We start from the raw sequence: 24,192 nt of genomic DNA, 5'->3' as shown, positions 1-24,192 counted from the left end.
CTTTGGGCCTCATAAGCTACCATTAACATACAACAGTGGAATCTGTGATTCTCTAATTGATTTGTTTGTGAGTTATGAGAAAACAATGGAACTTGCACAATCTTAGCTAGCAATTTATGATTTTTGTCCACCCTTAAGCTCATCTACCTTTATTGTCCTTTTTTACTATAATCGGAGTCGTAATTTACAAAACAAACATTTTGTTGTACTCAGCGAGATTTAACAATAGCTATCAGAATTAAAAACTCCAAAGGAAACTGTTTACAAGGGTCTGAGCTTTTATATAGTCAAATTTCTTTTTTTTAAGTCAGAAGAGTCACCCTCTGCTGGCTATTAGAAATAATGCATGTTTAGGACATTTCCACTGTTAATTCCCTTTACAAACCCAGAAGCTACCTCTGTCTTTTACATATATTCTGTGAATTTGATAAGGAAAAAGACCAACAAAAAGTGTGAAATAAACAGGTTGACATGTGAAGTGTTTGAGATTAACAATCTCTTTACTAAAGTTTCCTGGGCTTACTGACGTAAGCATGTATTTCAAAGTTAGGAGAAACCGAACATGCAAACCCCATATAGAACAGGTCTACCTACCTGAGTGTGAATCCAGGAGGCAACAGTTTTAACAAATTAGCCACTATGCTCGGTAATGTTCTGAATGTATTTCCATCAGACCTGAATCAGGTGAAAAAAACAATGAAACAGTTCTGTTCTACAAATGCTAACTTTTCTTGTGTCACTTAGAATCCTATAACAGAAAACAAATCACTTCTGCCATCAACTTTCAGCAGATTCTTTTGGTTATTTATTGATTGTGATCCATCGACTGTCACAAGTGAGCTTTACTGGGACAGTCCAGCATTTTAGTTCTGCAGTATAGTTTGTGGACTTGTAGAAGGCAGATTTCTCTTTTTACACACATGCATAGTGTATTAAAATAAGTCATTAGGTGGACTTTGTCAATATGATGATCTATGTTCCAGTGTGAATGTCTTCCTCCCCCTCACCCCCAACTGGTCTCAGCAGATGTCTGGCCCGCTCTGATTCTGCTGGAGGTTTCTACCTGTTCAAAGAGATTTTCATTCCGCTGTCACCAAGTGCTTGCTCATAGGAGGTTGTCTGATTGTTGGTGTTTTCTATGTTACTGTAGAGCATAAAGCATATTGAGGCCACTGTTGTTGTGATTTGGCGCTGTATAAACTGAAATTGAATCTAATAGAATCAAACTGAACTGAATTGAAATAGTTCTAAACATGGAGCATGTTATTATAAAGTTCTTTGAAAAATGTTAATGAGATTTTCCAAACCTGACATGAAACCTGCACGCTGATCACAACAGAATTTAGAAACTAAAGCACAAGATGCACATACAGCCTGAGGCAAGCATCTGTGAGGCTGCAGCCATGTTCAGGACATGTTAACACTCAAACAGATAAAACTAAAAAAACACTCTGTTAAGCTAAAACAACTGGTTCAAATCTACTACCAAAACCCCGACTCAAACCAGAACTACAAGATATAAAACTGGACTAAAACTGACAGATTCTAAGACATCAGATTGTGAAAAAACCCAGAAAACTGAATCTAAACAGTCTTAGCTTTAACTCAAATCAAAGTGAATCAGGAAGTGGACCACAACCAGGAATAAATTCTGGATTAAACCCGTGCCTGTTGCAGGAGATCCTCCTCCAACCGTCCGATACTCCTATGGATCAGGTTTCCTCCTGCTCAGCCCCCCTCCCCTCCTGCTCCTTCCTTCTCTGATCCAAACTATAACCCTTCTGGTGTGGAGGCATGGAAGGAGGGACCTTCTGTTTTTCCCTTCTTCTTTCTCGCTGTTCTTTTTTTTTTTTCTTTGAAGGAGGCGTCCGTTCTTGTCTTCCCTAAACGTGAGCAGAAGCAGCAGCGGGGTAATGAGGGTGCGCCCCTACAGTCGGTCCAGTCTCCGGTACCTCCCAGTTCTTGAGGCTCCCATATAAAAACCCTTGTGGAAAGTCATTGTAGGCAGTAGGGAGTTTTCTGCTGGGGTCAGGAGGATTGTGAACAGACGAGTGGATCCTGCCCCAAACACCCGTGTATGAGTGGAGTGTAGCAGAAAGAAACATCCCCAACTTTTTTTCCTCTCTTGCCTCAAAGAGTCTACATGTCTAGTGGCATCTAGACATGTTCAGCTTTGTGGATTTGCGGCTGGCGCTGCTGCTCAGCGCAGCAGTGCTCCTGGTCAGAGCGCAGGGCGAGGACGACCGTAAGTTTCATCACTGTTTACTGGAGCTTCTCAGACTTTTTTCCCCTTTTATTTTATTGCATTTTTTTCTTTACTGGGTTTGGAAAGTGGATTTTCTCTGCGTGGCTGGACGGCTTCTGAGGTCTTAGAGAAAAGGAGAAAGGAAAAGTTTGAAGTAGAATTAAGTTTGCTTTGTTGTGCTCTATTGTCTCCAGACAGATAGACAGATAATGCAGGGTGTGTGTAATGCATTGGGCATCTCAAGAAGGCCCCTGTCTCTCCCTCTCCTTGTGTTTGTCTAAGTCTCTCCAACCCCCACCTCCCCACCATGCATGCAGAGCGTGTTGCTGCAAGTTTTCCATTCTCTCCTCCAGGGGAGGGTTATCCAGCTGCATAGGTTTGAACCTCCCTTTACCCCAAAATTGGAGCATTCAAATGCCTAACCCTAACCCTGTGGCATTTTGTCAGTTTGACACCCCTAACTGCGTCACCTGTAGCCATTCAAAAAATGGTTTCCACGAGATATGAGCCAGAAGGCGAAGCCTCTCACAGGCCTGATTGATGTGACAGGGAATTTGCAGCCTGAGGCCAAGTGCTGAGTTGGACAGGTGAGTGAGAGGGAGAGTAGGAAGAAAACAGGGAGCGAAGGAGGAGAGGAGCAGGCGTAGTCTTGTCTGAGTATTTGACCTCCACAGCCTGAGCCAGCTTTCAGCTTTAGAGCCCACAAAAGCTCAGGTGGACTTTTGAGGAGATCATTTTGCACAGAAAGAGAGATCAGAGGGAAGCAGATGCCTCTGTTGGTGCTTAGAACAACCAGTATTCTCCTCTGAGAAGACAAAGGAAAAGCAGCTCAGCTATGGAAACAAGAGCCCAGGAGGCGAAACTCAGTTTTTCCAGATGTTCCTCTTCTTTTGGAAAGGACTCAGCTGTGCATAAAAAGCAGATGTTTTCTGGCCCTCTGAGCTATCTCACAACGCCACCCAGAGTCCGCTCTCAGAACTGCCAGACACATCTGGCCGCCACGTCCCCGTGCCATCCCCCCCCCCCCCCCCTTCTTTCCACTCTTTTTTTTTCTTCTCTAATTGCATCCACATGTGGAGTGTTTCCAGCAGTCACTGCCAAGCCTACAGTCTGCAGTCTCCAGCCGCTTCTGCTTTTCCCCTCTGAGCTCAGCACTTTGGCACGCTGGAAGATTTAAAAGCACTCTGAGCAGAGTCCCAGTTTGAGTTTCACTGAGAATCAAATGCAGCCGCCACAGTGTCAGGGTGGAAAATATGACTTTGAGTTGATGTTCAGGGAGATTAAATCCCATTTTACTGCGGGGTTAATCAGACACGGCACGCTGGTGCCCTCTCTGTCACCTCTGACCTGTTCCGGTCTGATTCCAAAGCCCCCCAGTTCCTGTCCACGTCTTTATCACCGCTAAGCTTTGTGTATTTATGTTGCTGCTGTCATTATTTCCTGTGTTTCAGATGTAGATTTTACACCAGTTTAGCAATCTGTCTTTTACTAACATTTTTCTTCAAAAAGTGTTTTATTGAAGCTATTCTTTCACTGTAATTCAAAACTCTCATCTCAGTTAATCAGTCTGAATAAATTTGAGAACAAATCAAATTTTTTAATTTGAGAAAATGATCCACATATTCAGGGTTTTTCACAATTTATTTTTAGCTTCATAATTAAAGCACTTTAGTTTCCTGCCCTAGTTTTAAACTTTACCTGGACTCCCACCAGTGTAGATACTTCTGTGGGTGCGTGTGAGTCTGCATGTGCGTTCAGGTAGCTCACCTGTCTCTTACCGTCCCTCTCGCTCTGTGTCGCCCCCCTCAGGCACGGGCAAAAGCTGCACTCTGGACGGCCAGGTGTTTGCAGACCGGGATGTGTGGAAGCCGGAGCCATGTCAGATCTGTGTGTGCGACAGTGGCACAGTGATGTGCGATGAGGTCATCTGCGAGGATACAACGGACTGCCCCAACCCCATCATCCCCCACGACGAGTGCTGCCCCATCTGCCCCGATGACGGTATAATAACTTCATCTCTTTCTGGACAAAGCACAGATACACAAAACAGTTTTTGCACATCACATGTTCACATTTAAACTGCCCCCATGACATGAATCCATCATCTGTCCTCAATGACATGCCAGGAGTTACTGGTGTCAGTGAGACACTGATTTTGAAAACTTATTTTTAGGCTCTGTTTGAACACTTAGAGCATTATTATGAGCTTTTCTGGGTGCTTTCATCTGTTAATGCCAAACCTGTTTGCTCTCTGCAGGCTTCCAGGAGCCTCAGACTGAGGTAAATATACATTTTTCACTGACACTTGTAAATAGTTTGTACAACTCCCATGAGATCAGATACACATTGGACACACTGTTTTCTTCTTTTCACTACAGGGAACCGTGGGAGCTCGTGGACCCAAGGGAGACAGGGTAGGTTCACACCCTCTTCTTTCCTTGTTTTACTTGTGGAGTAACTTTTGATTGTGTGGTGAGCTCGGGATCTGTCACTCTAATTCCTGTGTTTTTGCTGGAGCAGATCAGTTACACTGATAGAGTAGCGAAATGTAGCTCCATGTGTTTTAAATCCGGCAGATGTGGAAACGTGACTTAGATGACTTTGAAATGCAGTGAAACTGCAAACTGCTTTTAGCTTTCAATAACACATCATACTTAATCTAAAACCATTTACCCATCTTCATGTAGTGAGGTGGGAGAAAACAGAATCTTACATGTAAAGTTTCTGTAAACTGTAGTTTTTGATTTGTGTTTTTAAATGTCACTGTAGGGCACTGGTTGTCCTTTGTTACATCCAATTTTGATAGTTTAAGTCTTTTTTTTTACCTCACACAAAACATGATGAGGTCAGGTTAAAACCTGCAGAGCACCGTGACTTGGCTTACATTTCAAAATCAAACCAAACATTGTCATGGATAAATATTTTTACCTATATAAGTATAATGTTTGGTTTTTATCAATGAAAAAAACAACTTCTTTATCCATGATTTTCAACAGTGGAGCTACTTCCATTTAATTTGGTGCAATCTTAGGAGGAAATTATGACTTCTGATTATTTATTTGGATTTGATTTGATTGAACCTTCATTGGTCACTTTACAAGTTGAATCTGAGACTGTAAAAGAGGCTCTGTGGATCAGCTGTGTTGTTTTTAATAGTGCATTTAATAGTGTAATAATGATTCTGATGTATTTCGTGGTGCTATTTTGGCTACCGAGCATGATGATGACAAACAGATAGTTTTCTAAGTCAATGGCACTCTTACATGTGTCCTGATATCAAATGACTAGACTGTTCCTGGTTGGTCTCGTGCTCAGCCTCAAAGTAAACCGCACCTTTAATGATTTAAAAGCCTTTGAAGACACAAACTTGGAATCAAATATTAACCAAACACATGTCTTCAATGATAAGGTCAGACCACAGGAAATGCACATGACTGATGGTTTAACAAATCAGGTTTCTCTCTTAGAGTATTGGACTGTGGACATCAGAACTTTTAATCCAAGCGACCTTCTTGAGTATGACCCTGTTTTCCTCTATCTACAGGGTCTTCCTGGTCCCCCTGGTAGAGATGGTATGCCTGGCCAGCCCGGACTGCCTGGACCTCCTGGCCCACCTGGACCCCCTGGCCTTGGTGGAGTAAGTTGTTGAATTTTAGTTATTCTGTATTTCACTCATTAAAGGTCAACGGTGGCCGGTCAGTTAGTAACGTAACTATGTCGTTTAATGTATGCAAATGATTGACAGCATGTTAATCATGCTGCAGCTAGAGCGGAAAAAGTCAACTGTCAAAGCTGAAGCCCAAATGTGATGTGATGGAGTTTGGCACAGTGTCTGTGATCAGAAGGTCAAGAAGTCATTACTAAGGATAGAACGATGCCTCATTTCCTTTTGAAAGGAAAGCAGACAATATTCTGGAAGTGGAGAAACTTTAGAGAGTCAGAGTTTGCTAAGCTACCATTTTTAATTTTAGAGGTTTATTTACATTCTAATATACCCACTGACTCCAGGTCTGATTTAGAAATCTTATCTGACATCTCCAAAGACTGAATTCTGCTACAGGATCATGGTCCCACATGCTAGGCTAGCACTGCATATCTTCATGCCTCTGTCCAGCCTGTTGTTGACATGACTGCTAATATACAAAAAATATTGATTGAAAATATTTTAAATAGTAACAAAATATAATTTATTATTTGCTAATTCATTTTACCATTTGCCTCTGTGCTAAAATGTTAAAAGAACACACTGTCACACTGTCATATTCTTTAATGAGATACTTAGTTAACATTCAAAAGCTAATTTGCATTTCTGTATCTTGCTTAAACACGAGTCCATACTTTTGTAGAATCAACTTCTAATTAAATATTCTATGTTTCAGTTTGCCAATAACTTCAACTATATATGTATATGCTAAAGTAATAACTATAGCATGGATAACATGTATAACTTTACCATTGGTTAGCATGATGCTGTTTTAGATATGGCTAAATATCAAAGTCAAATTTTCCATGATTCAGGACATTAACATCTATTAACATACTTCAGCATTTACTCCATGTAACCACAGTTCAGCAAACTCCTACAGTCTTCCCTGTGTATACATTATCAGTGACATACTTCTATGCTAATGGTCCAGGTTAAGCTGGACAATTAGAGACTTGACAGTCAGCATTAACATATGTTTGACTTCAGACAGAATGTTCCCTATCTACATTATACAGTATGTATCCTCCAGAGACACCTTTAATACTACTGTTGAGGTCAAAGGTCAATGACTTGATAGCACTGCTCATTTTAGAATTGGATGGTTATGAGTGGCATTAGCATTGAGATTCCATATCGTCTAATCTGCTGCTGCAGTTTTGTTATTGTGTTTGCTTTTATTTGGAAATATGAAAAAATTATGCAATGGGGAAGTGCATGGTAAACGAAACAACAGACAGCTATACTTGATGGAACGTGACACAACTATGCAATGATTTAGATATTTAATTTGGACTATGCCTCAGATGATCCAGAATCAGTGATTCTATTCAACTGGAAAAAGTACATTTAGTGTTGAGATTTGAAATGTTTTGCTTTACTCAGAGCTAACATGCAGCCTATGTCATGTCACAACACAGATGGAATTTAATATTTTTTCATCATAAAAACAATCATTTTGGTATTTTTGTGAGATTAACATGTCTGTGTTTATTTTTTTCCAGAACTTCTCCCCTCAGATGTCCGGTGGCTACGATGAGAAATCTCCTGCCATGCCTGTGCCTGGACCCATGGTAGGTTACATATGTATTTAAATACACTATATTCAAAATATTTCCATGCGCAGTATCTAAGCTTTTCTCTGTTGGATTGATAGGGCCCAATGGGACCCCGTGGACCTCCTGGACCTCCTGGATCTAGCGTGAGTACATGATGGCTTTTTTATGCTTAGGTTAAAAACTGAAACCTGGCATGCTAGCTGGCATGAATCCAGTCCTTCCTTTTTCTACTGCAAATAACGCAAAGACAGTGTTTTTTTCTGATTGATTACCATTAGGCAGTAGTATTGATATTGATTACTGTTAGGCAGCAAAAACATCTTTTATCTTTTTGAAATAAATTTTGAAAAAACTATACAAATTAACAAACTGCTCCTTACAGTGTGTTAAAAAAGTGAATAGCATAAACATATTTGGTGTAGTGATGGTGTTTCTGTTTGTTACCAACTATAGGGACCTCAGGGATTCACTGGCCCCCCTGGTGAGGCTGGAGAGCCCGGATCTCCTGTGAGTATTCAGGACAGGGAAACAAATGCAAGTTGCACTTTGCTGTGATGTTAGCATTCTCACCTTATGTTTGATTTTCACTTCAGGGTCCCATGGGTCCCCGTGGACCTGCCGGCCCCCCTGGAAAGAACGGCGAGGATGTAAGTGCACTGGATTGATATCATATCAGTTCATCTACCTACATATATATATATATCAATCAGTTTAGACTGAGGAATGTCTTGAGCGATCATTTCATCCCCATCTCCCCAACTCTCTTGCTCTCAGGGTGAGTCTGGCAAACCAGGTCGCCCCGGTGAGCGTGGACCTCCTGGCCCTCAGGTACGTTGCTGATTCTTACCACCGATATGTAAAACAAAAACAGAGCTGAGATAATAACTTTTGTCACCTCATGTTTTTTTGTTTTTTTTCCCAGGGAGCTCGTGGTTTCCCAGGAACCCCAGGTCTGCCTGGCATCAAGGGACATAGAGTGAGTCAGGACTTGTGCCACCCCATTCAACTCATATTCAACTCAAAATAAAAAATGTTGAAACTCGTGGCTGGAAACTTCATCTTTGCATGTCTCTTATTCTGTGTAGGGATTCAGTGGCCTGGATGGTGCCAAGGGAGACACTGGCCCCGCTGGACCCAAGGTGACTGCCCCCCCTTTGTTATAAGACTCATTCTCACCACATAAGTGTAGAAAAAAGTCACCCACAGGTGGGCTACTTCAGTTATAGTGCAGTGGTGAGTAGCTGTAATCGTAGCAGTGCTATAAATGACAGTAGTAATTGAAAAAGTAGTTGTAATAGTGGCACTGATATCTAACTCATAGTGGTGCTGGTGGTAGGAGCACTAGTGCCAGAATTTGAAGTACAATAAAATCAATTGCATTTAATTGTAATTTTAGACAGCACCATATCACAGCTCCCTTTTAACAGGAAGACATCTCTGGCAGAACTATCAATATGGTTCTCAAATGAGTACCTTTTAGTGTTTAAAGACACACTGAAAAAATTAACCTGTAGATGCAGAAAAATCATTAAAAATGTCTAAAACAGTTTCAGCATTTCCTCCATTATAACCAGTGTATTTTCTTCACCTACCACTCCACCAACAAGTTGGTCATATACAACATATTTTAACCTAAAGCTAAATACTACTAGTATTAACAGTTTGAGTATCAATGTGGACAGTAAAAGCTGTGGCTACAATAATGCTACAACAAGCAGTAGTATCAACCATTTAAACACTAGCAAGTTACATTAGCAGTCACACTGGCTACTTTTTAGTTATAGCAGCTTGATTGGCTAAATTCTGCATTGCCGAGCATAATTTCTAAAAGTTTGATAAAGTTTCTAGAGTTTAATTAATTTTGACAAATGATTCTAATCACCTCGCCGGCCCGTGTATTTCTGTACATTTAGGGAGAGGCTGGCACCCCTGGTGAGAATGGAACCCCTGGTGCTATGGTGAGTAAAACAAGCACCCTGTCTGTGCTACATAATTGCCACCTTAGATTTCTTCTCTTCCACAACTGATTTTGGCTAACTGACACTGTCTTTGTCTATCTCAGGGACCTCGTGGTCTGCCTGGTGAGAGAGGCCGTGCTGGTGCTACTGGAGCCGCTGTGAGTCCATACATTACATAGTCGCAACTAGTGCAATCAATTAAAAAGTGAATTGAGAAACCGATCAACCAATCACGTTTGTCTTTGACCTGCAGGGAGCTCGTGGTAACGATGGCGCTGCTGGTGCTGCTGGACCTCCTGTAAGTCTTTCATTGCCAAAAGCTTCAGTTCTTAAAATCTCAGCCTGGTCAGCGCTGACCCAAAAAGATGCACTATGTATATCTGAGTATCTGTGTTTTTGTTCTTCTCAGGGTCCCACTGGCCCCGCTGGACCCCCTGGATTCCCCGGTGGCCCTGGAGCCAAGGTATAAACTGCTCCTGACACAATCCGCTCCAGTAATCTTCAGTGCTATCCATTTTTCTTCTGAAAAGCAGTATAATCTATTTCCTCTCCTCTCTCGGTTGTGGGTTTACTGTGCCGACTTTAAAGAATTTATTTTCTGAAGCGTGTAGGTAGCCAACACCTACTTTGACCTGACATGTAGAATGCCGGTCAATAAAGATCATCTGAGCTCCCACTACTGTTTGAGTATGAACAGTAACTATTGAGAAATTAGATGGATGGACACTTTTTTTTTCTTTTCTTTTTTTTTGCAGAATTCTCAGTATATTTTAAAGCTTATGATAGAAATTCACAGTAATTGTCTGTGAATGTGGGACTGGGTCATAGCTGAAGCTGTGGGGTTCTTTTTGGCTGAGGTTAGATGTTGAGTGTCTACTCTAAACCAAATCTTCTGTTTATGCCCACAATTTTATCTTTTTTTTTATTGTCTTCCTCCACCAAGCTGTTTTTATTACTAAATAATTTTTTCTTTCTCCCCAGGGTGATGCTGGAGCTCAAGGTGGTCGTGGACCCGAGGGCCCTGCTGGAGCTCGTGGTGAGCCCGGAAACCCCGGACCTGCTGGCCCAGCTGGACCTGCCGTAAGTATGAGTGACTGTAGTAAAGATCCTTGATGAAAACAACAAATGGGCCACAAAAAATAGGCCACTAGTAGCCGATTCATGACGAAATAATACAATTTACATTATCATTTAAATTGTTAAAAGAAATTCTAAAAATTCTGACTTCTGGGACAATAAATAAACTTTCTTCCTTCTCCTCTCAGGGAAACCCTGGATCTGATGGAGCCCCCGGAGCTAAGGGAGCACCTGTGAGTGTCTTTAAGCAAATTGAATCTATTTTTAATACTAACTTATTTTTACTAAAGCTACAGATAGTCATCACTAATTCTACAGCATGACATTAAATGACTGTATTGTTGTGTGCTGCCCCCTACAGGGTGCTGCTGGAGTTGCTGGAGCTCCTGGTTTCCCTGGACCCCGTGGACCCTCAGGACCTCAGGGTGCTGCTGGTGCCCCCGGACCCAAGGGTAACACTGTAAGTAAAGATCTCTTAGATCCAAAAAAAGCAAAATCACCTAAAATTTAAACTTGTTTGTTTTGTGTTCAAAATGAATACTTTGACATAGAAAACCTATAGAGATAAAAACAAAAATGAGATTTGTTTTGGGCATTTGTTGTTTCCTGAAATTATTTTCCTTTTAGATTTATCCAAATAATAGTAATTTCTCCTGAGTTTGTAGTTTGTTTTATTTTATGTTTTCTTGTTTGTTTGTGTCCCTTAGGGTGAGGCTGGTGCCCCAGGATCCAAGGGAGAGGCTGGTGCCAAGGGAGAGGCTGTGAGTTCACCATAGATCATGACAGAGCACACAGCGCTAAAATTATGTGTGATCAGCCTCTTATGCCACATTAAATGTTACATTGCTCTTCTACAGGGTGCTCCAGGAGTTCAGGGACCCCCTGGACCTCCCGGTGAGGAGGGCAAGAGAGGAGCCAGAGGAGAGCCTGGTGCTGCAGGAGCCCGTGGCGGCCCTGGAGAGAGAGTATGCATCTCACTGGATTTCCACTTTATACGTATTCTAGTCTGTAAAATGAAGTTTGATGGCAGAGGTGGTGTTATAACACAAAGGACAAAAGACTGAAATCTTTATACTGATGGTCATATCTAAATGATTGAGATTACTTGTCTGCAGCTGTAAATATTACAAAGGTTACTTTGATTGAAAAAGCAGATTAATCTCTGCTTGGAATGAAAATATAATAAACACCATTGGGCTCATAAAAATGATGTAAACAAACACTCTAATTAGTGAGGTTCAAAATGTTCCCAAAACATTTGGTCAAGAGTATTACAGATATGGACATACTGAATGGTGCTAGTACTCAAAAGTTAAAACCAGGGCAGCACTGCAAAATTTCTGAATTCAAAGATAGAAACATTCATTTCTGTTCCTATAGACAGGGTTAAAACAAGCAATTTGTCAATGGCTGGCAGATTCTATCTGCCATCATTTTCTTCTCATTGTGTTCTCTAAGTGCTCTAAAACATGATTAAATCTATAATTATGTTCATAAGGCACTGAAGCACAAGCACTTGGTTAAAAGCATTGAGTCTTTTGGATGTTAATTTAAGTTAAAAATGATGCCAGAGACCTGAGCCCCAGATCTCTCTGATGGAATTCGACTGTATGCATAATACAGGGTATTAAATTTTAAACCTAAAGTTTGGACACATTTCTGTTTAAACACTTTTTACTGTTCAGAGCTAAGCAAGACATGTTTGATTGTCTTTACAGGGTGCCCCTGGTGGTCGTGGTTTCCCTGGTTCTGATGGCCCTGCTGGACCCAAAGTAAGGAAAATGCACACATACATACAACAGATATAAACCTTAATTTCACCTGCAGGCTTCCATAATTTTGGTTTAACTCATTTTTGAATCTCCACCATTCTTCACCATTCATTTCCTTCTTAGGGTGCCACTGGTGAGCGTGGTGCCCCCGGTCTTGTTGGACCTAAAGGTGCCACTGGTGAGCCTGGCCGCACTGGTGAGCCTGGTCTGCCCGGAGCTAAGGTGGGATAGCATACTGTCTGTCAAACAGTTTTCTGCAGCATCATTTATTCATTATACCCAGTCCCTCCTCTGACCGCTGAACTCTGCTTTGTAGGGAATGACTGGCAGCCCTGGCAACCCTGGACCTGATGGCAAGATAGGACCTTCTGTAAGTTTGTGTGCAGTACAGTTAACCCTAGTTCTTATCATTTATGTCAAGAAATAGCAAAAACCTTAATTAATCTTCCTTAACAGGGAGCTCCTGGACAAGATGGCCGCCCTGGGCCTCCTGGCCCTGGTGGAGCTAGAGGCCAGCCTGGAGTCATGGGATTCCCTGGACCCAAGGGTGCTGCTGTGAGTAGCGTTACAACATCTACACATTATATTTAATCATGCTTAGTAATAGTGGTCATGGTCTCCATGTTTTTTTTCTATAGGGTGAGGCTGGAAAGCCCGGTGAGAGAGGAACCATGGGACCTACTGGACCTGCTGTGAGTGCTCAATATTCTGCTTCTTTGTGGAATTACTGTTTTCTTTCTTGTTATCTATCATCAATGGTAGGATTGTGTGTGTAAAAGCCTTCTATCTCTCTACCCAGGGTGCACCTGGAAAGGATGGTGATGTTGGCGCACAGGGACCTCCTGGACCTGCTGTAAGTAAACAACACTAACTGCCCACACTTCAATATTAACACCCAAGTTTGTGTTGATGGCTCTCTACAAAGTACTTAAAGCTACATCTGTAGCTGCAAGAACAAGTCAGATCTACGCAATGGATTACTGCCACCATTGCTGACCCTCCCGCTCTGCTCATCTTAAGGGTCCTGCTGGTGAGAGAGGAGAGCAGGGACCTGCTGGATCTCCTGGATTCCAGGGTCTTCCAGGACCCCAGGGAGCCGTTGGTGAGACTGGCAAGCCTGGAGAGCAGGTACTGATTGAAACTGAACTATGAGTGGAACAGCATCATTTTCAGTGAATAAAAGTGCTTATTTCTGTATTTCTGCCTTTCCTTATAGGGTGTACCCGGTGAAGCTGGAGCACCAGGACCCGCTGGAGCTAGAGTAAGTTTTTTTATTCTTTGAAGTAGATTGTTGTCCAAAATGCTCCATGTTAGACCTGGAAAACAACTGTTAGCTTGCTAACTAGCCAGCTACTTTCAATATTAGGATTGCTAATAAGCTACTGTATCATTAATAGTGATAGCATCTATACAGATGCTATCACTAGCTTCAACTCACATTACCTGTAAACAAAACAAAGGTACTATAACAGTATCAACATGGTCACAGGAGGAAAAGCCTTGCATTGCCATTTACAAAGTAGCTCTTCGTGTTGATCAGAAATTCTGTTTTACACTGTCATTCATAAATAAACAGGTAAATTAGGATGAAAGCTTCACCTCAGATATGAACCTCCCTTTGGGAATATCATCCAACTAAACTGATCTAGCAGATCTAGTTCTCATGCTTTCAACAAACCATCCAATAACCTCATTTCAACCCACTCTTCTCCTCAGGGCGATAGAGGATTCCCTGGTGAGCGTGGTGCACCTGGGGCAATTGGACCTGCTGGTGCCCGTGGATCACCCGGAGCCTCTGGAAATGATGGTGCTAAGGTGAACACATCTTATATAAAAATTAAGAAGTTCTCAGTTGTGAGCATATTGACTAAATTGCTGAATTCTGTACGTCTCTTCCTCAGGGAGATGCTGGAGCCCCCGGTACTCCTGGAGCTCAGGGTCCTCCTGGACTGCAGGGAATGCCTGGTGAGCGCGGTGCCGCTGGTCTTCCAGGACTGAGAGGAAACAGAGTGAGTCACCTTCTGTAGTCCTATTACTCTTAGTATTCAGAGTAGCCAGGATAGTACATTGGCTGTCACTGCCATTCTAGACTGCTATCCTAGGTGAGATTTACTTTAGCAATCCAACAAACACTGATGGGTACTGATCAGTGTTTCTACTATGTCTCCATCCATTTTATTGTCATTATAACACAATTGGGGTGCAAATGCCCGGTGTAATCACTGATGGGCTTTACGGTGACTTAGCAAATGACCCCAGTATTGCAAGATCTGATATACTATGTGAATGTTCGTCTTATTACCAACATCTTTTTTCCCTTCACACACACAGGGTGACCAAGGACCTAAGGGTGCTGATGGAACTCCTGGTAAGGATGGTCCTCGTGGTTTGACTGGTCCAATTGGACTTCCTGGACCTGCTGGCTCCCCAGGAGACAAGGGAGAGCCTGGTGCCCAAGGACCTGTTGGACCTTCTGGAGCCCGTGGACCCCCTGTAAGCACTGCTTTGTCTGCAGCAGATAATGTTTAATTCAAAGTTCTCAAGTGTGTTAATCTTTGAATCTTTGAATTCATTCTGATTCGTCCACCTCCATCTTAGGGCGAGCGTGGTGAAGCCGGACCACCTGGACCTGCTGGATTCGCTGGACCTCCTGTAAGTAAATTCTACAATAGTGTCCACACTATTTTTCTTACTCTAACACAGAAGTTACTGAAAAACTATTTGGCTTTCTCTTCACAACCACCAATCCACTATAGGGTGCTGACGGACAGCCTGGTGCTAAGGGAGAGCCTGGAGATAATGGTGCTAAGGGAGATTCTGGTCCTCCCGGACCTGCTGGACCCACTGGTGCTCCTGGACCTCAGGTTTACACAATCACATACTCCCAGCATATCCCAGTTCATAAACTACAGCTATTTAGACATATATGTGGCCATATTGTGTGCTACTGTTTCTTTGACACTATGCTGTTGCGTTTCAGGGTCCCGTTGGAAACACTGGCCCTAAGGGAGCCCGTGGACCTGCTGGACCTCCTGTAAGTCACTCTTACTTTACTTTTCAAATTTAAAAAAAGAAAGCAAGTAGTGAAACATTTTATTTATTTTCCAAACACGAACCACCATCAAATCCATCACTTGATACATCTCTGTTTTTTTGTTTTTTCGTTTTTTACTGACTTGATGCAGTATTTTTGCAGCCTTAGTGAGCTAATTGGCCTCTATCTCCCTAGGGTGCTACTGGCTTCCCTGGTGCTGCTGGCAGAGTTGGACCTCCCGGCCCCGCTGTAAGTTTTTGTTAGGTGTTTCTGACACAGTGCGCAAAACCTAGTTTTCCTGGTATTATTTTCAAATCTCCCTGTCCTCCCCACAGGGTAACGCTGGACCTCCCGGACCTCCTGGACCAGCTGGCAAGGAGGGACCCAAAGGAAACCGTGGTGAGACTGGACCTGCTGGTCGCCCTGGTGAGTTGGGTGCTGCTGGACCCCCAGGACCTCCTGGAGAGAAGGGTAGCCCTGGTGCTGATGGTGCTCCCGTAAGTTATATCAACTTTCAGTACATTCTAAAATGCTGTGACACAATTTATAATAAACCATAGCCTGATTCGATAATGATTATCTTCTTTCAGGAATATTATTAAATTTAATTTCCATCCTTTCACTGACTGCACAGTTTCTGCTACCTGTGTCTCAGTGTCTAATTACTTTCTCTCTGTCTTTCACAGGGTAGTGCTGGTATTCCTGGACCTCAGGGTATTGCTGGACAGCGCGGTATTGTTGGTCTGCCTGGACAGAGAGGCGAGAGAGGCTTCCCTGGACTTGCCGGACCTGTTGTAAGTTCCCCTTGGTATTCTAAAACCCAGAATTTCAAAAATTTCAAAATGTTCCGTGGATCTGATAAATCCAGAACATCAAATGACATCATTCTAAATCAAGAAAAAAATCTACTTCTAAAAGACACAAAACAATAACATTTAATTCTCATTTAGCTAAGCAAAAAATAAGACAGACCAGTCTCAGTCAGTTAGAAATATGAATGAGGTTAATATAACTGGACTGACTGCAATTATTGCACTCATAGGGAGAGCCTGGAAAGCAAGGACCTAGTGGCCCAAGCGGTGAGCGTGGACCTCCCGGACCCATGGGACCCCCTGGCCTGGCCGGAGCCCCTGGAGAGCCTGGACGTGAGGTATAAAGTCCCACCAGAGCAAGTGGAGAGCCAAGGAGTGGCTATCCCTTTGGTTACCCTACCCAACAAACTGTGAAGCCCATTAAAGGGCCAATTACATGCCCATGGAAATGTAGTTGCATCTAGTGACTGCTATATTCCTAATAGAACTTTTTTTGTGACAGTATTTTGCTATAAACACTATTTCTGACACATCTCGTTTTGCATTTAGCCATATAAATTGTAATGACTTTAAAATTGACCGTTTTAGCAAACTTTCAGTGAAGTCAATTCTGAAGGTTTTTGTTAAGCTTAACCTGCTCTGTGCCTGTTTAAGGGAACCCCTGGTAACGAGGGCGCAGCTGGTCGTGATGGAGCCCCTGGACCCAAGGTAAGATAAGCTGACCTCACCAACAACACACAGCTATCTTATTTTTTGTTCCATTTGAACTTTGTCTTTAGTGCCAAGTATGTTGGCACTACAAGTTAGCGTGTTAACATGTTAACATGCAACTAAATAATTTATGTAGCATCACAACTTATCTAGCCTAAAGCTAACCTATTAGCCATCATCCACAACTTCTAAAAATGGCGACCAGAGGAAGAAGTCACACTTTCTGTGAGTACTGCTATGATTTGTGAATCCCACCCTGGAGGATATATATGTGTGTTCAGCATATTCAGACATAATCATACACTACTAGAATTTTTAACATAAAGCTTAACTGGCAAATGTAGTCAGATACACTGTTTGAAGCTAGTGATAACCTGATTTTTTATTTGTCCTTTAGGGAGACCGTGGAGAGAGTGGCCCTGCCGGAGCCCCTGGTGCCCCTGGACCCCCTGGCGCCCCTGGACCTGTCGGCCCTGCTGGAAAGACTGGTGACCGTGGAGAGACTGTGAGTGACAAATCTGCTTCAGTAATGTTTCAGCTTGGTCTGTCATGCCAGACAAAGGCAAAGGCTGTAAGTTACTGCAACCCTGTCTCCACATAAAACAAATTATTTTCAATTTTCCAGGGACCTGCTGGCCCTGCCGGCGCTGCTGGCCCTGCTGGACCTCGTGGCCCTGCTGTAAGTAGCAATATTTGTTGCAAAACTACACTGGATGGAAGAGCATGCAAGGAAGGTTAAACCAAATGATGTCTGTCATTTTTCCTTATAACAGGGGGCTCCAGGACTTCGTGGTGACAAGGGAGAGACAGGAGAGGCTGGAGAGAGAGGCATGAAGGGACACAGAGGATTCACTGGCATGCAGGGACCTCCCGGACCTCCTGTATGATATTTTATACTTGAGTCTGCATATACTACAGTCAAAGAAAGTAATGCCATACACCAGCAAACTTAGTTTTAAACTGATTGTCTTCTTTTGTGCACCCATAGGGAACTTCTGGAGAGTCTGGACCCGCTGGTGCTGCTGGACCCGCTGGCCCTAGAGTAAGTTAACTTAGTTTGGAGAAGTTGTGTAGTTTCAGCTTTACCTAGTTTATTTTCAGATACTGACATTTGAAATTTCCTGGTATTTGTAGGGCCCTTCAGGAGCTGCTGGTGCTCCTGGTAAGGATGGTGTGAGCGGTCTGCCTGGACCCACTGGACCTCCTGGACCTCGTGGACGTTCTGGAGAGATGGGACCTGCTGTAAGTCTAACAAGCTAACCTTCTTTACATTCAGCTGTTTACTTCAGTTGTGCCAAGTTGTACCTTTAAACCTAGGGTTTTTGAGGGTTACATTTTGCTAAAAGCAGCACATTACTGATGAAGTAACGAACCCACACTTTTTCTTTACCCTTCTCCTTCTGCAGGGTCCTCCTGGACCTCCTGGACCTCCTGGAGCACCTGGTGCCCCTGGTGGTGGATTTGACCTTGGCTTCATGGTCCAGCCTCAGGAGAAGGCCCCTGATCCCTTCCGCATGTACCGTGCTGACGACGCTAACGTTCTCCGTGACCGTGATCTGGAGGTTGATAGCACCCTGAAGAGCCTGAGCCAGCAGATTGAGCAGATCCGCAGCCCTGATGGAACCCGCAAGAACCCAGCAAGAACCTGCAGGGACCTCAAGATGTGCCATCCTGACTGGAAGAGCGGTGAGCAGTTCAATACAGTGACAGGAGAGCTAGTCCGAGGGCAGTCAGATGTAGGCCTAGTGGAATAGAGTTTTGAAGTTGTTTGTGTTTTGCAGGTGAGTACTGGATTGACCCTGATCAGGGCTGCACTCAGGACGCCATCAAGGTCTACTGCAACATGGAGACCGGCGAGACCTGCGTATCCCCAACTCAGCGTGAGGTTGCCAAGAAGAACTGGTACATCAGCAAGAACATCAAGGAGAAGAAGCACGTCTGGTTCGGAGAGGCTATGAATGAAGGCTTCCAGGTAAGCTTCCTAATTTATAGAACCTACCTGTTACCTTTTCTTCTAATCTTCTTTATATTTTCTTTTTTCCATATTTCTCTTATCTCCAGTTCCATTGTGATTTTCCACAGCTTGAGTTCATTCTCTTACCCATCTTTCCTAAATGTCTGCTTCAGTTCCTCTTCTACTCCTCTCTACCCATCTCCACTTCTTCTCACTTTGTTTTTAACCAATCTTTTTCAATACCATCACACTTTAACTCCTCTGCCCATCACAGTCAGTAATTATCCCCTGTTCTCTGTCTTGTGCAGTTCGAGTATGGCAGTGAGGGCTCTCTGCCAGAGGATGTCAACATCCAGATGACCTTCCTGCGTCTCATGTCCACTGAGGCATCCCAGAACATTACCTACCACTGCAAGAACAGCGTCGCCTACATGGACGCCGCCGCTGGCAACCTCAAGAAGGCCCTCCTGCTCCAGGGCTCCAACGAGATTGAGATCAGAGCCGAGGGCAACAGCCGCTTCACCTACAGCGTCCTTGAGGATGGATGCACGGTGAGGAAACATTTGACATTAAACTCAATATGTTAATTATTCAAAGCTAACAGAGATTGGGAAGGGTTAGAGGCTAAAGGTTCTAATCAGCACTATTCTGAATATGAACCCTAATTCTGATTTTCGTTGTCTCTCCTTCCAGTCACACACCGGTACATGGGGCAAGACAGTCATTGACTACAAGACATCGAAAACATCTCGCCTGCCCATCATTGATATCGCTCCTATGGACGTTGGTGCTCCAGACCAAGAGTTTGGCTTTGAAGTTGGACCTGTCTGTTTCTTGTAAAAAGAGAAATCTGGACTTGAAATTGTTGTTGTGTGCGTGTGTGTGTTTAATTTTTTTCTAGCAGTCATCTCTCTCTAAAGCAAAAGCAAAAAAAATGCCCCCAACAAATCATTCTCCCGATGCCATTTTTCTGAAAAATCTGACCCTTCGTTCTTGATTCTACAAGTTTCCATTTGGCCGTTGCTCCGATGGTCCGCTTTGCCTAAAACCTGCACTTCGACGAGAACAAGATGGCGGCAGTGTAGAGGCATCTGCATCGTCGCGTTTGGGACCACTACTTTTTTTTTTTGTTTCTGACTTTTTTTTGTTTGTTTTTGCCATCACCAACACCAAGGATCCTGTAGAGAAGACATTTTGTTTCACTGGCAACAAGAAAATAATATATGCCTCTGTAAAGTGTAAAAAAAAATTGACTTCCCCTCATCATGCGGCCAAACCAGGCCTCTCTGGAGTTTACAGAAACAGACACAGGTGACTTTTGTATTTTTATACACCTCTGCGGTGAGAGGAATGAAAGGACAGTCCCAACAGACAGAACCCAATTGCTTTGTACCACGTTTCAGGTGTTGATGAATAAACGGTGAAACTGACAGCCATGTTTGTCTCTGTTGTTCTGCCCTTCCCCTTTTCCACCTGCCCCTAGACAACGCCTCCTCAAGAGTTATCCCTTCCTCACCTGCTGATGTTGTAGCTGTTGTGATTTGTTTGTTGTTGTGGTCTCTTTCATGTTTATTCCTCTCTATGTCTCCCTTTTTTTCCTAAAGAAAAGCCACATTAAAACCACCAGCAGAGAAACATGGGTTTAAACCTCTTTTTTGGGGAAAAAAACAAAAAAATCCTTATGCCTACCTCAGAAGTGAAAGGAATTCCAGCTCTAAAAAAAAGGGCCCAGTGTTTTTTAAAGTGAAGCCTGCAGTAGAGTTGTGGTGGCCAGTGGGGGTAGTTGAGGTTTGCAGACACTTTAACAGAAGCAGAGAGGGCAAAAGCCTAAAGGTGCTATTCTTTCTTTCTCAGAGGTCTGCTGGCTGCTCAGTATGACTATACTGTTGTGTAGTAGTGTAGCTACGGTCACTCTGGCATAGCAGGGTCCTCCTCATGGTGCTAAAATAAAACCACAGTTTTTTTTCTTGGTGTCCAGAATGAGACAGACTTCTTCTATTTCCAGCTTTGGTAATGTTGGCAACCAGCCTCTTTAAGCCTCTTTAAGCCTCCTTTTTTTTAATGTTTTGAACTTCCCCCTTCACTTTTAACTGTCATCCAGATTCTAGTCCACCAACTATCTGTTGTGGTCTGTTTCTTGTTTTTCTTTTCTTGAAGTTTCTCAACAACAACAAAATTCGAGCTGTGATAAAATGCGCAGAAAGAGAACCATCAGTGAGAGTTTGTGAGAGAAGGCAGACAGACACACCCATGGGGGAAAACACCACAAGGATCTGTACCTATTTTGTATATGTATAATAAATTGAGATGTTTTTAATTATTTTGAATGCTGAAATAAAGCATGTTAAGTGGTCGAACAATGAATCCTGCCTAATTGCCTGACTGACCCCCTGCACTTCTCCCGCCCTCCAAAACAAAGAAGAGACTTGAAGTAAAGCACCTTTTGCCTTTTTTACGACTTGTACAGTAACAGAAAGAGACAAGATTAAAGAAACATGACAGAAAGATTTCTGCCTCTTGTTTAATATTTTGCTAATATAGTCCTCTGTAGACAAAAGATGTGACCAGATTTTGAAACATTTTTGAAGGTAGCACCTTGACTTGTGTCTCTTGATCATGTAAGCCTTTGCTTCTCTTTGCGGTTTTGAGTGCTGCCACGTAAAATAACGCAGCTTCTAACTGTGAAGTCTGTCCAACTTACTGGGGGTCAGAAAAAATGAGGAGAGCAGCCTACCTTTCAGTCAGATTTCACATTGTGACTTCTTCGATGCCATTAAATCCATTTAGAGAAATGCACATCCATAATCCGCCAAGAAAGTGTCACCCTGATAGTCCATTTACAAGTAATTCTGTCCATCTTGACAAGTCCCTACAACAATCTTTTACCCCACTGTTTCCACAGCTAGTCAGCCCGTCTGCTCAACTCGCACTGCAGAACTGAGGGGCTTATTGGTGCTGGGGGGACCTGCTCTGCTCTCAGACTGTTGGCATCAACTTGGCTTCACAAAGACACTGATTGTCCACCTTGAGGGAGCCAGGGAAGAGAGGGTAGGTTTGCACTCCCAGCAGGAATCTGGATTATTTCCACAAGAATTTAGGCCTTTATTTGAGGCCTGGGCAGAGGAATGTTAACCTCTCCAGTTTCGGACAACAGAGGAGGTTCTGTTTGCAGAGAGGAAGCTTCTCTTCAGGCTTGTGTGACTTTATACCAAGGGTAAACATCAGAAGGGTGTGATGAAGCCAGAAAAAAGGAGATAACAGATACAGCTAGAGGATGACTTTTAAGCAACATCTTTGGAGGGACAGTTTCTGTCTGTTCTTTTAGGCACCAGCTACAAAATATATGAACACATAAAATGAAAAGATGCTTTGTAACAGATTTAGCTGCTGTACCTAACTTCCATCTTCACTGTTCTATCATCTAAAGATGGTATTGACATGAAATTCTCATCAATCCAATCCACACATGCAAAGAAATCAAACCACAGATGACCATAAATTATGTGTAATAATGAGGAATGACACAGGGAAAACGGATTGAGGCTGGTAACTGAAATTTATTTAATAGTTCCTATTCAAGCCTTTGTTGGTGAGGATTGCTTCAAAGATCCTCCTGTATGAAGAAACTAGTTCCTCACATTGCTCCGATGTGTGTTTGGGATCATTGTCTTGCTGAAACCTACACCCTCATTTCATTTTCTCATCCTAGTTGACAGCAGATTTTTATCAAGAATGTCTCTGTACATTTTTCCATTTATCCTTCCTTCAATTATGTGAAGCAGAAAAACAGCCCCACACTATGATGTTCCCACCTCCAAACTTTACTGTTGGTATGGTGTGTTTTGGGTCATATGCAGTGACTTTTGACCTCCAAGCATGGTGTGTGTCCAAAGAGTTTAATGTTGGTCTCATCTGACCAGACTTTATTCCTACAGTATTTCTCAGGTTCGTCTAATTGTTGTTCAGCAAACATTAAAATGACTTCAGCATGCTTTTCCTTCAGCAATGGAGTCTTGCACGGTGAGTGTGCTTACAGGCCATGGTGGCTGAGTGCATCAGAAACCAACAAACAAAAAAAAAATACCACCCAGGACTCTTGAGAAGCTGCAATCACACAGGAATGGGACAACATTCCTCTCTCAAAAGTCCACCACCTCAGTTTCTAAATATTTATGGAACGTTAACAGAAGATGGGATCCTGCATAGTGGTAAATATGGTTTTCCCCCAGTTTCTTTCTTTCTTTCCTTCTTTTCATTTTTTGGAATTTCTACAAAACTTTTTCATTTCTCACAGTTAACTCAGGATTACTCAGAGTAGACTGACTGTTGTTTGACCTCAGTGTGTCACCTTTTGCTATCTTTTCTATTTTATTTACCATTAATTTAATACTTAAGTTAAATTTCAACCTCCAGAAACCCAACCTTATCAGTTCATTTTCATTTATATAGCGCCAAATCACAACAGTTGCCTCTTTTTAGGCATTTTTTATTGTAAGGTAAAGACACTAGAATAATACAACTTTAAAGAGGTAAGAAAGTCATGTTGTGCTGCACACTCTACATTTATTTATACTCGTAGCATCAAAGGTTCAGTACCCTACTAACGCCAAGAAGAGGCGCTAAATAATCACAATTGTGTAAATCCATGCCACCACATGGAAACACCTCTGGGGCTGTCTCTGTATCACACAGTGTCAACAGCAGTTACACAAGTACTCTTCGTGATTCTCTGGCTTTCACCTGCACAATAATGATGCTCAGACTGCTCCTTCAGTTAGCTGCTCTGCCACTATGTCTAGCAGGTAAATTCCTGAGTTCTGTAAGTACTGATTTAAATATTAATGCTTCTAATAACTCCAACTGTGTGCTTCAATTGTGTTTTCTGTAGGGCTCTCATCAAAAACTGTCCATCAGAGTCCTGCTCAGATGTTCAAAGTGGCTGGAAAACAAGTCCTGATTAACTGCAATCACAGTAACAGTGATTTTTACATGATCCAGTGGTACAAGCACTCTACAAGGACGAATGGAATGACTCTCATTGGGTTCGCACGATATGACAGTCAGACTGTTGAAGGCCCATTCCAAGCACTTTATAACGTGAGCGGAGATGGCAGAAGTGCTTCGTCTCTTCACTTTTCAGCTGAGAATGAAGCCCACCCCAGTGTGATATATTTTTGCGCTGCAAGTGAAGCACACTGCTGCATCACCCGCGCAGTCTGTAACAAAAACCTCACCACACTCATCTGCTGTAACCACACATTCTGCAAACACTTTGTCAATATCTGATGTCAGACAGCCGATTACTCAGGATTAGAGCAATACTTTTATGCAATGGCGGGGCATGGCATTACCAAAGACAGTTTGACA

General features: G+C 42.8%; 1 protein-coding gene across 3 annotated transcripts; it reads left to right on the top strand.

Annotated features, from left to right (window-relative positions):
* Positions 1–1,992: 1,992 nt before the first annotated feature.
* Positions 1,993–21,189, top strand: col1a1a (collagen, type I, alpha 1a). 3 transcript variants are annotated; one of them, NM_001279444.1, is given in 49 exon segments: positions 2,007–2,245; positions 4,055–4,246; positions 4,503–4,525; positions 4,624–4,659; positions 5,790–5,882; positions 7,454–7,522; positions 7,606–7,650; positions 7,961–8,014; positions 8,101–8,154; positions 8,282–8,335; positions 8,430–8,483; positions 8,593–8,646; positions 9,421–9,465; positions 9,570–9,623; positions 9,719–9,763; positions 9,875–9,928; positions 10,447–10,545; positions 10,731–10,775; positions 10,904–11,002; positions 11,250–11,303; positions 11,400–11,507; positions 12,261–12,314; positions 12,438–12,536; positions 12,631–12,684; positions 12,771–12,869; positions 12,953–13,006; positions 13,114–13,167; positions 13,335–13,442; positions 13,531–13,575; positions 14,031–14,129; positions 14,216–14,323; positions 14,646–14,807; positions 14,913–14,966; positions 15,071–15,178; positions 15,295–15,348; positions 15,544–15,597; positions 15,684–15,845; positions 16,035–16,142; positions 16,391–16,498; positions 16,815–16,868; positions 17,269–17,376; positions 17,497–17,550; positions 17,645–17,752; positions 17,860–17,913; positions 18,006–18,113; positions 18,278–18,557; positions 18,653–18,843; positions 19,134–19,376; positions 19,519–19,760. In NM_001279444.1, coding segments are annotated over 49 exon segments (4,344 nt in total). In that variant the 5' UTR covers positions 2,007–2,163; the 3' UTR covers positions 19,666–19,760.
* Positions 21,190–24,192: the final 3,003 nt, after the last annotated feature.

This window comes from Oreochromis niloticus, linkage group LG4, assembly GCF_001858045.2.
Source record: "Oreochromis niloticus isolate F11D_XX linkage group LG4, O_niloticus_UMD_NMBU, whole genome shotgun sequence".
NCBI lineage: Eukaryota > Metazoa > Chordata > Actinopteri > Cichliformes > Cichlidae > Oreochromis > Oreochromis niloticus.
Note: the sequence above shows the minus strand (reverse complement) of the source record. Positions and strands in the feature narration are given on the sequence as shown.